The sequence below is a fragment of the Gracilinanus agilis genome, chromosome 1, assembly GCF_016433145.1.
Source record: "Gracilinanus agilis isolate LMUSP501 chromosome 1, AgileGrace, whole genome shotgun sequence".
NCBI lineage: Eukaryota > Metazoa > Chordata > Mammalia > Didelphimorphia > Didelphidae > Gracilinanus > Gracilinanus agilis.
In genome coordinates, this window is record NC_058130.1 from 335,203,414 (window position 1) to 335,215,718 (window position 12,305).

Consider the following 12,305-nt stretch of genomic DNA (forward strand, 5'->3'; position numbering starts at 1 on the left):
TACTATTCAATCATTTTCAGTCATGTCCAGTTTTTGTGACCCATTTAGGGTTTTCTTGGCAAAGATACCAGAGTGGTTTGCCCTTTCCTTCTCCAACTCATTTGACAGATGAGTAAACTGAGGCCAACAGGGTGAAGTGACTTGCCCAGAGTCACATAGCTAGTAAGTGTTTGAGGCCAGATTTGAACTCAGGAAGATGAGATTTCCAGCACTCTATACACTGTACCACCTAAATATTAGTTTGGAACTATTGGGCACCTTTGAAAAAATTCACATATATCAAATTCCTGCAAGACCACAGCATCCTTGTGACTTGGCATTATTTCCTGAGGCCTCGGGTGATTATAGCAGTGGAGGGAACAGAGACTCCATAAATAGTTTCTCATATCAAATTTTCCCCTGCTCCCTTGAAATTTGATTTTGATGGCCTTCATTTTGCTATCTCCTGAAAGATTAGAGCAGTCTTTCTCAACCCTTTGGCAGTTTAGTAAAACCTGTGGACCCCTTCTTAGAATATTTAAGGTGTCAATACATAAAAATTATAAAGGAAATTATTGATATTGGAACATAATTATCAAATTTAAAAAAACAACCCATGAACCCAAGGTTAAGAGAGGCTGATAGAAGTTAGTGAAAATAAAAGTGTCATTTTTTTTGTTCTCTTGCAAGCTTACAGACAACCTAAAACTTTTACTTCTGGGACCACTTGGTTTTGTGAACCCCAAGTTAAAAATTCCTCAACCAAAGCAGTACCATGCCCTCTACTCCAATGTTTCTTGACAGCACTCTGGAAACTTCCTCTAGGGAAAAGGCCCCCAAAGGGAACCTCTTCTTCCTTCTGCTTGCCCACATCCATTGCCTCCTCATCTTCAAGGGGGAGCCAACATGTTGATCTTGGCCTTGAAAGCCCTCTTTGGAACCAGGTTATTTGCAGGAAGGGAGTAATTTGAGGAGAGAAAGTGAAATCTCCCAGAACCTTCCCTCCTGCTTCTGGTCCAGTCTTGGCCTCCAAGGCACCACCACAAGGCCCAGGGAAAAATTTACTGGAGACATAACCTCCCAGCTCTCAGCAAGACAAGGACAACTCCAAGGCACTATGGGTTTCACATTTATTAACAGAGGTTGGTAGGCCACCACCAGCACTGGTAAGGGCAGTCTATCATAGAATCACAGATGTAAAGCTGGAAGGGATCTTAGAGATCATTGAATCCAACCCCCTCATTTTACAAGTGGGGAAACTGAGGTCCCACATGGTGAGGCAAAGCTGATTTCCAAATCTTGCTGCCCTCAATAAGCCAAGTGATCTTTAACTTACCTGCCAATAAGCAGTACAAAGACTACAAAATGCTAAATATACCCTGGGTCTGAGTTTTCTATTCCAAAGTACTAGATGGTACAGCAGATAGAGCACCAGATCTGGAGTCAAGAAGACTCTTCCTAAGTTCAGATACAACCTCAGACAACTACTAGCCATGTGACCCTGGACAAGTCACTTAACCTTGTTTGCCTCACTTTCCTCACATGAGCTGGAACAGGAAATGGCAAACCACTTCAATATCTTTTCCAAAACAAACAAAAAAAAATACCCAAATGGGGTCATGAACAGTCAGGCATGAGACATGAAATGACCAAACAATAGCAATATTCAAATGATAAGCATGATGAATACATATTTTAAAATATACATATATGAAATATATTTTGGATAAACAAAAATATATAGAAAACAAGATCAATACAAGGTAATTTCAGGGGAGAGGACATTAACAATTGGTCCCTTCAAGTTCAAGATAACAGAATTCTATGATCCTATAATTTTAATTTTTTAAATTTAATTTTTATTATTATTATATTTTTGTTTATGTTTAATTATTATTTATTTGTTGTGAATTATTGGTGAATTCTTTATATTATTTTTTCTTATTAAATTTAATTGTTTAAAAATAAATTTTTACTGATCATTGAGGATTTTTGCATCCACAAAATTTCTCCCAGTATCCCTCTCCTTGCCACCTCTTTTAGAGCTGTTTCATGCAACAGACTTTTAAAAGAAAAAAATCAGCAAAGACAATCAATACATTGAAATTGTTTGAAAAATCTATGCATTGTACCACCCTTATGGACCTTCTACCTATGAATATTTCATTTTACTGTGAGTGCAAAGTAATAACAAATTAGATTGTCTCTCAGATGTAGAAAGAACACTTAGTAGTTTTGTTTTTAATGACTTACTCCACTTTGTGTTGAATATTAGGGAGTGGGATTTTCTTGTGTTGGATATTAGGGTGTGGGATTTTCTGTCATCTGGGTACATTCTATGGGCATCTTTTAGAACAGGAATTCTTAACCTTCTTTATGTCCTAGACCCTTCTTTGGCAGCCTGTTGAAGTCTATTGACCCTTCCCAGGGGTCAATATGTAAATGTATAGAATAAAAGAGAGGATTATAAAAAGGAAATGAATTATATTGAAATTTAGTCCTCAGGATAGTTACCAAACTAGTTCATAGACCCCAGGTTAAGAATTCCAGTTTTGGGAGAGAACTGAACGAGTGAGGTCCAAGAACATCCGGGGGGAATTTTCTGCCTGTGCCTTTCTCCAAGGGTATAAAGGATGCCTGTCAAAGTTCATCTCTTAAAATTAAAAAAGTTGTGTTTACTTGTGTTTGGTTCTTTCTATGGTCCAGGTCCTTGTCCATGCCCACTCAGGCTTGTTGGAAGAAGCCCTGCAGATACTAGAGGCATCTACTGAAAAAAACCACTTCAGCTTGGTGAAGAAGCCAGAGTTCTCAGAGGAAGTGGTAAGTGCCACGGGACTGAAAAACCTGTACAAAGCAAAGCACTGCTGGGCTTGGCAGCCTGATTGTTGTGCCTGGGAAGGAGGAGGCTGACTGATCTCCTGAGGTCAGGAGCTCTGAGCTACAGTGGACTTTGCCGAATGGGGGTCTGGACTAAGTAACTCGGTCATGTGTCAAGCTTACATTTAGCAAAATATTGACTTTAATCTAGTTTAATTCACTAAACCTTTAAGCACCTAATGTGTGCCATGTCCTATGCTAAGGAGAGTTTTCATGGTTAGAGGAAAGAAAAACCATGGATTTAGAAGACCTGAGTATAATTTCCTACTTCGTTACATACTAGTTGTACAACTTTGTTTAAGTACATAATTCTGGCTTATTGGGTTATTGTCAGGATTAAAATGTAGCGATGTCTATAAAATGAAGCAGCTAGGTGGTGAAAAGTGGTTAGAGTGCCAGTTCTGAAGTCAGAAACACTCCATCTCCTGAGTTCAGATCTGGTTTCTGATAACTTCCTAGCTGTGTGGCCCTGGGCAAGTCACTTTGATCTCTCTGCCTCACTTTCCTCATCTGTAAAATGAGCTGGAGAAGGAAATGACAAATCACTCCAGAATCTTTGCCAAGAAAGCCCCAAATGTAATCACAGAGAGGCAGACATGACTGAAACAATCAAACCACAAAAATATAAGGCTACTTTTGAACTAAAAAGTACTTCAGAAATGTAAACTGTCTTCATCACTGCTCTCAAAAAGTGTCTTTAAGCTAACAGGATATAAACCACCATGGGCTCTAACACTGATTGTGCTTGACTTGTTCCATCTCTTCAGTTGTGTCCAACACTTCATGACCCCATTTGGAGTTTTCTTGACAAAGATATTGGAGTGGCTGGTCATTTCCTTCTCCAGCTCATTTTATAGATGAGGAAACAAAGTTATATAGGATGGAGTGACTTACTCAGCGTCACACAGCTAGGAAATATCTGAAGCCAGATTTAAACATGGATCTTGTTGACTCCAGACCTGATGCTCTATCCACTGTAGTCTGCCCAAAAAAACTGTAGTCGGTTGCTGTTCTAAGAACACTGCTTCCATTGTCTTGATTTTCCTTCACCATCTCATCAAGCCCTCTTGACCACCTACAGCTTTATTCTAACAAGAAAGGATTGTATTTGACTTAAAGACTTTATTTCCTCATTTAGCTCTTCTCCTTCCTACTGGATGGCCACATGACCCTAGATACACCCTGTAATTCATTCTTTCTTTACAGGCAGAAGAGGGTAGGAAATGGAAGGAAGAGGCTACTAGTGTGACCTTTTAGCTTAGAACCTGCTTCCCCTTAGAGCCAGCATTCCCCATCTACCCCTTCTCCCCACTCTCAGACACTCTCATAAAAATAAGGAAAGTGAAACAGGCCAGCCTTAATCTGCTCTGACTTCGTCAGTTCTCTCTCTGGAGGTGGATGGCATTTTCCATCATGAGTCTTTTGGAATGGTCTTGGATTGTTGTCTTGATCAGAATGGCTAAGTCTTTCACAGTTAATGATTATTATAATACTGCTGTTATGTGTACCGTGCTCTCCTGGTTCTTGCTTCACTTTGCATCAGTTCATATAAGTCTTGACAGCTTTTTCCGAACCCATTCCTTCATCATTTCTCTTTTTTTTTTTTACTCTTACCTTCTGTCTTAGAATCAATACTAATTATTGGTTCCTCCCTTTGGAGTTTTTAATGGTATTAAACAGTAATATTGCTATTCATGATTAGCTGTGAAGCAGTATAGTGGTCCAAGATTTTTCCAAAGGACCCATAATGAAAAATGCTATCCAGCTTTAGAGAGGACTGATGAAGTCTTTTAATGATGAACTAATGTTAATGCATATTAAAGCACTTTTTTCACTTTATTTTTCTTGCTTGTTTTTGTACAACATGGCTAGTTGAAAATGTTTTCCATGACTTCACATGTGTAATCAACATCATATTGTTTAACTTCTTAAGGATTAGAGGAGAAGCTGGAGGGAAAGAGAGAATTTGGAACTCAAAAATGTTCTTAAAAGAATATTGAGGGGGCAGCTGGGTAGCTCAGTGGATTGAGAGCCAGGCCTAGAGACGGGAGGTCCTAGGTTCAAATCTGGCCTCAGACACTTCCCAGCTGTGTGACCCTGGGCAAGTCACTTGACCCCCATTGCCTACCCCTACCATTCTTCCACCTATAAGTCAATACACAGAAGTTAAGGGTTTAAAAATATATATATATAAAAAGAATATTGAAAATAAATAATTTTAAGGGGAAAAGACTATGTAAAGAGAAAGCTTACATTTAGATAGCCCTTAAACTTCGTAAAGCACTGTACCTCTATTTTTTCATTTGTTTCTTACAATCACTGCATTTCCATTTCACAGATGAGGAAACTGAGGCCCAGAGATGTTTAAGTGACTTAATAAAAGATAAGCATCTAATAATTGTAATGAAATGGGACTTGAACCTGAGTCTTCCTGATCTTGAATCTATTGTTCTTGATGTACCACAGCTTTCTTAATTTTCATCAGTGGAAATCCCTTTGTGAGAGTTTGGCTTGCTCTGACAACTTAGACATTATCTTGTTGACCTCCATTTCTCGTTTTAAAAGTCTAAGAAGCTGAGGCCTAGTGAAAAAAAATGTGTTACCTTTTGCCCCTTTTGCTATCAAGGCCCTAGAAATGCAGCCTAACTTGGACCTTTCAGAAGCTAAAAAATATTTATTTGAGAACTATTTTCCTTCAGTTGTTAAGATTAAAACTCTCTGGAGACCATATATTAATTTATACTTTCGTGGGAGATCCCAAAGAGACCTTTGTGTAACTAAGATTCCATAAGTGCCTCACTTTTATCTATTTCTCTTCATCCACATTCCAAGATGGCGCCAAGTATCCTAGCATCAGAAGGGCTCCACTGTGGCTGGCAGCCATCATTGTTGCTGTTGCTCAGCAGGCTATAACATAACTGGGCCTTCCTCTGAGGCTTCCCTTTAGATCTTAACATCGAGACTCTTCCAAGGGCACACAGCCAATTAGTGGCAGAGCCTGAACGTGAATCAGGGCCTTCTATCCACCCCCTTCTTCCCCTCACCCCCCAACACGCTCTGAGACTCCATCATTTATTCTAGGCTATCTCACCTCTGTCACAGGTATATATTATCTACCCAGAATTCACATGGGAAAATACTGATTTTTAAAAAATACTTTCAATTTTAACTTAGCCCAAAGGTCCTTTTTTACCCCCAAACCTTTTTTAGATGGATTCTAATTTAAAAACATGTACACCCATTTAGACTTTCCCCTTGGATACCATGAGGCTGATCAAAGAGCCGCCTGCTATGAACTGGTAAGCGTAAGTAAGCCATTTAGCTAATAAGGGACAAATTCTAGACTTCCCCCAGGGTAGCACTTTTAGGACCTTCCCTTGCATGGGCCCTGATATGTTACATGTGGAGAATGGAGCTCTGAAGCCAGCTCTGTTTCAGGGAGAGCGAAGTACATGCTAGCAGTTCAGGGGTGCAGTAGATAGAGCACTGGATCTGGAGTCAGGAAGATTTCAGTTCAAATAGGGCCTCAGATACTTACGAGCTATGTGATCCTAGACAAGTTACTTCACCCTCTATGCCTCAGTTTCCTCATCTGTCAAATGAGCTGGAGAAAGAATTAGCAAACCACTTTCTTTGCCAAGAAAACCCCAAGGTGGTCAGGAAAAGTTGGACACAATTGAAATGACTGAACAACAAAAGTATGTGACACTGACTACCTGTAAATGATTGGTTATCTTGAATTTGCTGTATTAAATAATGTTTTAGAGGTAGTTAAATAGTAGATGAAGTACTAGATTTGGAGATGGGAAGTCCTGAGTTTAGACCTTGCCTCTACAGGCCTTTCCAGCTCAAAACTTATATGTAATGATGATCGTGTGTAATGAGCATTCAAAATGGGCCATTTTATAATAGTGATTGGAAGTAATAAGGCAAAATAAATCAAGGGGGCTTCATAAAGAGAAAGAATATTAAACAGGATTGCTCACATTTTGCAAGTCACAAACTCTGTATGCCTCTACTTCCTCAGCTGTAAAATGGGAATTATAATGGCACCTATTTCCCAGGGAGGTCACAAGGATCAAGTGAGTTACTATTTCTACGGCATTTAGCACAATGCCTGGCACATAGTAGGGGTCCTTAATAAATGCTTGTGCCCTTGCCCCTTTTCTCCCCTTCTGCAGCCCCAATGCTAAAATAACTAAAACATAGGCTTCTCCTTGATTGATTTTTTTTAAAATGAACTAAATTCGTGAACAAATTTGGCACTTCTCTTTCCTGCTTAGATGGCAAGAATAGCTGTAATAATTCCATTTAATGTTTCCACAGCTCTCGGAGAGAACCAAGGCAGTACATTCAATTAGAGTCAAGTTAGCCCAGGCTTGGCAGCTTTGTATGGCTTTTTTGGAAAACTGTATGCTTCCTTTAATTCTGTTCACCCTGAACCTGGTGACGGAGTGAGCTGTTCCTCCTAAGAACATTAAGAACCTCTCGAGTGTTACGTCTGAAGACTCCATGGGAAGTCACAGTAAGGGAGATGTGAGTGTAGGCCATTGGATGTATTAATAAACATTATCATGAATTAAATCTTTTCAAAAAATGTAAGGGAAGACAGTCGAATTAACCTTCCTTCTCTCCAGGTTTCTACCTTCTCTCATCCAGCCCAGACACCAATACCAGCATAATCTTCCTAACAAAGTTATTCACAATGTCATTTCCCTATTAGGAAACCTCTGCTGATTTCCCACTGCCTGTGGAAAAAAAGTCTGGACTCCTTCGTGTGGCATTTAAGGCATTATGTGATAGGACCTCCTTCTCTCTTTTCAGGCTTATTTTTGTGAAATTTTAGATTAGTCATCTTTTCTGGAATATTCCAGTCCTGGGGTCCCCTTTCATCTTGAGTACCCCTTACACAGTGGCCCCATTCCTGCCTGCTAAAATATTTCCCATCATCCTCCACTTATTTTCAGGCAACTTTCCCTGTGTTGTTGCAGACTCCTTGGGGTCCAAACAGTGGGACAAGGTCATCATTCAGTCCAACCTGTGTCTGAATAGGAATATCTTCTCTAAGATGCCCTTATAATAAATGGCCTTTCTTCTAAGGCATTTTTTGGTAAGGAGAAAACCACTACCTCCTGAAGCAAATCTTTCTACTTTGGGAACACTCTAATTGTCATAAAACTTTTCTTTGCATCAAGCATAAGACTATCTGTTTCCCACATCATCCATTTATTCATAGGTCCCTCTTTGGGACCAATAAAGAGGCTCTTCTCTCTTCCTGCCCCTTTACCATCCACCCCCAATTCTATTTTTTTGTATATAATACTTTAAAATATTTTTTCTCTTCTTCCCTTTCTCCTTTATTTTATTTCCTTCTTTTTCTCTTCTCTTTAGTTTTTGAATTTTTGACCTCAAACAAACCTAGTATGAGAGTTTTTTAAACCTTTAACTTAATATAAAATTAGGTTAAAAAAATGTGAAATTTAGATTTTGTTCAGTTCCAGGGTTAGCAAATTTATATTTATTTGTTCTAATTTGAATTTGGTTCCTAATTCTATGTTTTTACTTTACCAACCAACAAATGTGTTGATCATCCATATTCAAGGTATTAAGCTTCTTGGGAAATACAGTAAAATATTCTTTATGGTGCTATTTATGGGAAATATATCAGTTTCTTCTTAGAAAGTGATTTTTAAATGAAAAAATGAAACTACTTTATCTTTATTGAAAGACATTTTGGGGCCATATTGAAATGTTATATTGATTCAGGAGCATAGAGACCCTGTGTGGAGTCATGGAAAGAATGCTAGACTTGAAATCAGGAGAGACCTGGGTTCAGATCCCATTGATTGTCATTTATTAGCTATTGTGACCTTGAGCAGGTCACAGCCTCTTTGAGCCTCAGTTTCTTCCTCTGTAAAATGGATTAATAGATTTAGAGCTAGAAATAATTTTAAAGACAACCTAATCCAACTTTATCCACTTACAGATGAAGAAACTGATCCCCAGAAGGGCAAAATAATTTATTCAAAGTCATATACATAGTAAGTAGCAGAGGCAAGGTTTGATCTCAAATCCTTTGGCTACAAAAAAATTCTCACTGCAACACTGTAGTACTTTGCTCCCAGCCAAGGATGTTGTCTGATTACAAGATATTGAATGCTATAGTCTCTCTACATATGAAAATTATTATCTCCCAGAGGTCAATTGGGAAGTTCTTGGTAGGTGATGACAGCCAGCAACATGTTGCAAAGAAGGAATTAGAAAAAAAGTGGAGTAAAAGAAAAATTCAAGACACGTATGAACAAAAAAGCTGGCATAAACAAAAAGAATAAGTTGAGGGGATACCTGCCGACATCTGGGTGCTCCATTGATGTCTTCTAGGTATTAGGGGAATTTGAAGAAGGCTGTCACCATGTTGGATGGGCTTTATATGGCAAAGTCATGGGAAGACTTACATGGGATGGACAAGCATAGATAGGTTTAAGCCTAAATCCTCAAGAGAGAGTACTTTCAGCTACGAGGTAACAGATCCATTTGAGAGTTTAAGAAAAGTCATTTCAGAGGGTTGTGGTGAGGATCCAAATAGATAAGTGCAGTCAAAGTTCATTGCAAACCTTCTAAGACTCTCTAAAAGGCAATTTGTTCCCATAATTAGCACGTGACAAGATAATGAAGTTATTTCCTGAATTCTCCATTTGGTCTCTCTTTAGCAGAATGCCTTCATGTGGCCAGTGTCAAATAAATGCTTGTGGCATCAACAAGTCTTTCAATATCCTTAGCCCCTGAGTCCAATTGGACATCATGCAGCAGTGTGACTGAAGCTGCCTGTTGTTATTATTGTAAAGGGTGGACACAAATAAGTCACTTGCCTCTCATCCTGTGAGATTGAATTATACTTGGGAAGCAGTTTTCAGAAAGCCAAATGTTGGTTTTAAATGATTGCTTTATTGGGGCAGCTGGGTAGCTCAGTGGATTGAGAGTAGGGTCTAGAGATGGGAGGTCCTAGGTTCAAATCTGGCCTCAGACACTTCCCAGCTGTGTGACCCTGGGCAAATCACTTGACCCCCATTGCCCACCCTTACCACTCTTCCACCAAGGAGCCAATACACAGAAGATAAGGGTTTAAAAAAAAAGTTTTTAAAAAAATAAATGATTGCTTTATTGCAAAAATGAATAATATGGAAGTAAGTATCAAATGATAACAATTGTACAACCCAGTGGAATTGCTTGTCAGCTCTGGGAGGGGGGAAAACAAGAGGGAAAAGAAAATGAATCATGTAAACATGGAAAAATATTTTAAATAAATAAATGAAACATTTTTTAAAAAAGAAAGGCAAATGAAAGCCACTTGAGCTTTATTAGAAAATGATTGCGCTAGTAGGGCCAAAAAAAGGTCTCTGCTATAGTAATGATGTCTAGTCAAATTTATTTCACTTGCTGTTTTTAGCTTCCCCCCTCTCTTCTCTGGTATATCTTTTTAGGCCAGCGGTGCTGTTTTAAGCCCTCTCTTAATAAGTATTCAAGTGTAACTCTTCAGGTTGTGATGGGCATGTGTAAGTTGTAGTACCATTCTCTTGGTTTTATCATCCCACATGTTAAGTTATACTAGGTTTGGTGGATAGAATGCTGAGCCTAGAGTCAGGAAGACCCAAGTTCAAATGTGACCTCAGACACTTAATAGCACTATGATCCTGGCAAAGTCATTTAGCTTCTGTTTGCCTTAATCCACTGGAGAAAGAAAGGTTAACTATTCTAATTTCTTTGCCAAGAAAACCTTATGGACCTTGTTGGCATGGTTCATGGAGTCACAGAATCATACACGACTGAACAATAACAAGTGGCCTTTATTGGCCCCCTGCCCCAGTTTTCATAGTGCTCCTTAGATGAGGTACACATTTCCTTAGAAGTGTATTTGTGTGTCTTGGAAGGACTCCTTTAATCAATCATTTATTTAGCACCTGCTCTGTGCCAGGCATTTTCCTGGGTACCAGGGACACTAAGACTTTGAAATAGCTTTGTCTTCAGGGAGCTCATAATCTATGAAAGGAATCAACATGCACAAAAATAAGTCTCTACAGGATCAATAAAAGGTCATTTGATGAGCACAGCCCTAGCAGCCTGGTGGAGGAAAGGAACAAGTAAACTGATCTAAGGCACTTCTGCATTCTGTTTTCGTCTTCTCACAGCTGTCTACCGTGAAGGAGAAAGTACATGGACAGCCAGCACTCCAGGCCAGATTCAAAGAGATCTACAATAGACTGCAGGTAGCTGGCCAGATCATCCCCCAGACTGTGGATGCCATACTCTGCATCATCCCTCAGAGGAAGAAACCCCACATTCTCTCATTTAACAAGAGGCAAATAAGCCGCCGGACTTTACAGCCACTCAATTCATTTCTGATGGTTGAGTAGCTCTGGATTTGATCACCAGTGACTCTGAACTGAATGTACCCTTCTGAGCATCTTAGAAATTGAGCTGAAGGAAATCAGGCTAAATATGTTTTTCCCGCCTACAGATTTTTGAAACTCATCAACAACTGACATTCCAAACTTAGAGGTTGGTACTTTGAACTTAGTTGGACAATATTGGCCCAGACAACAGGAAATCTTTATTTTTTTGGACATCATAAATTGTCTGCATAGAGAGAAGCGCACCTCAGAGAAAGTTGTAGTGGCTTCTTAGTGGTTTCCTGGGCCTGAGTTTACACTGACAGAGAGAAATAGCAGAGAAGGATTTCAGGTATGGATATAAACTTATCCAGTTTGAATAACCCTCCTTCCAAAGCAGTGATTCCTAAAGTGGGTGCCACCGCCCCCTGGTGGGTGCTGTAGCCTCTGGGGGGGGGGGGGTGTGTGTGATGGCCACAGGTGCATTTATCTTTACTATTAATTGCTATTAAAATTTTTTTAATTTAATTTCCAGGGGGTTAAGTAATATTTTTTCTGGAAAGGGGGCAGTAGGCCAAAAAAGTTTGGGAACCACTGTTCCAAAGGTACTTGTTACCTCCCCGGAAACTCAGTTTTATTGTGGGTTCAGGAAGTTTGCTATGCCACCTTGTAAACAATGATCTTTCCTTCTTTATATTTCCTTGTATGCACCAACTAAAATTTTGTTTTTAGTATCTAAAGTACCAATGTATGGATTCTGAGAAAGTCCCTAATAAAGTATAATTTTCTGGAGGCAGGATTATATGGAAAATCTAACACACCATTGAATTGGGAATAAGGAGCCTAGGATTTTATGGCTTCTGCCACTGCCTAATTTATGTGACCCAAAATGTCAGTGCTTGTGCCTGCATATATCCTGGCATCCTGATTTGAGAATCTTAGACATTGCATAGGAAGGGAAGAAGCTAATAAAAAGAAATGCATAGAATAACAAAAATACTCAGTTTTGTTCTTTTGTATGTCTCTCTCTCCCTCCCTCCTCACACACCTCTGTCCCTGGAG

General features: G+C 39.2%; 1 protein-coding gene across 1 annotated transcript in view; it reads left to right on the plus strand.

Moving 5' to 3' along the window:
• Positions 1-11,700, plus strand: part of PTCD2 (pentatricopeptide repeat domain 2) — a 47,400-nt gene extending 35,700 nt beyond the window's left edge. Inside the window, exons 9-10 of the mRNA XM_044657686.1 lie at positions 2,686-2,799; positions 11,043-11,700. Of these exons, the coding sequence (XP_044513621.1) occupies positions 2,686-2,799; positions 11,043-11,267 (339 nt within the window). The 3' untranslated portion in view covers positions 11,268-11,700. The remainder of the gene's footprint in view (positions 1-2,685; positions 2,800-11,042) is intronic.
• The last annotated feature ends 605 nt before the right edge of the window (positions 11,701-12,305 follow it).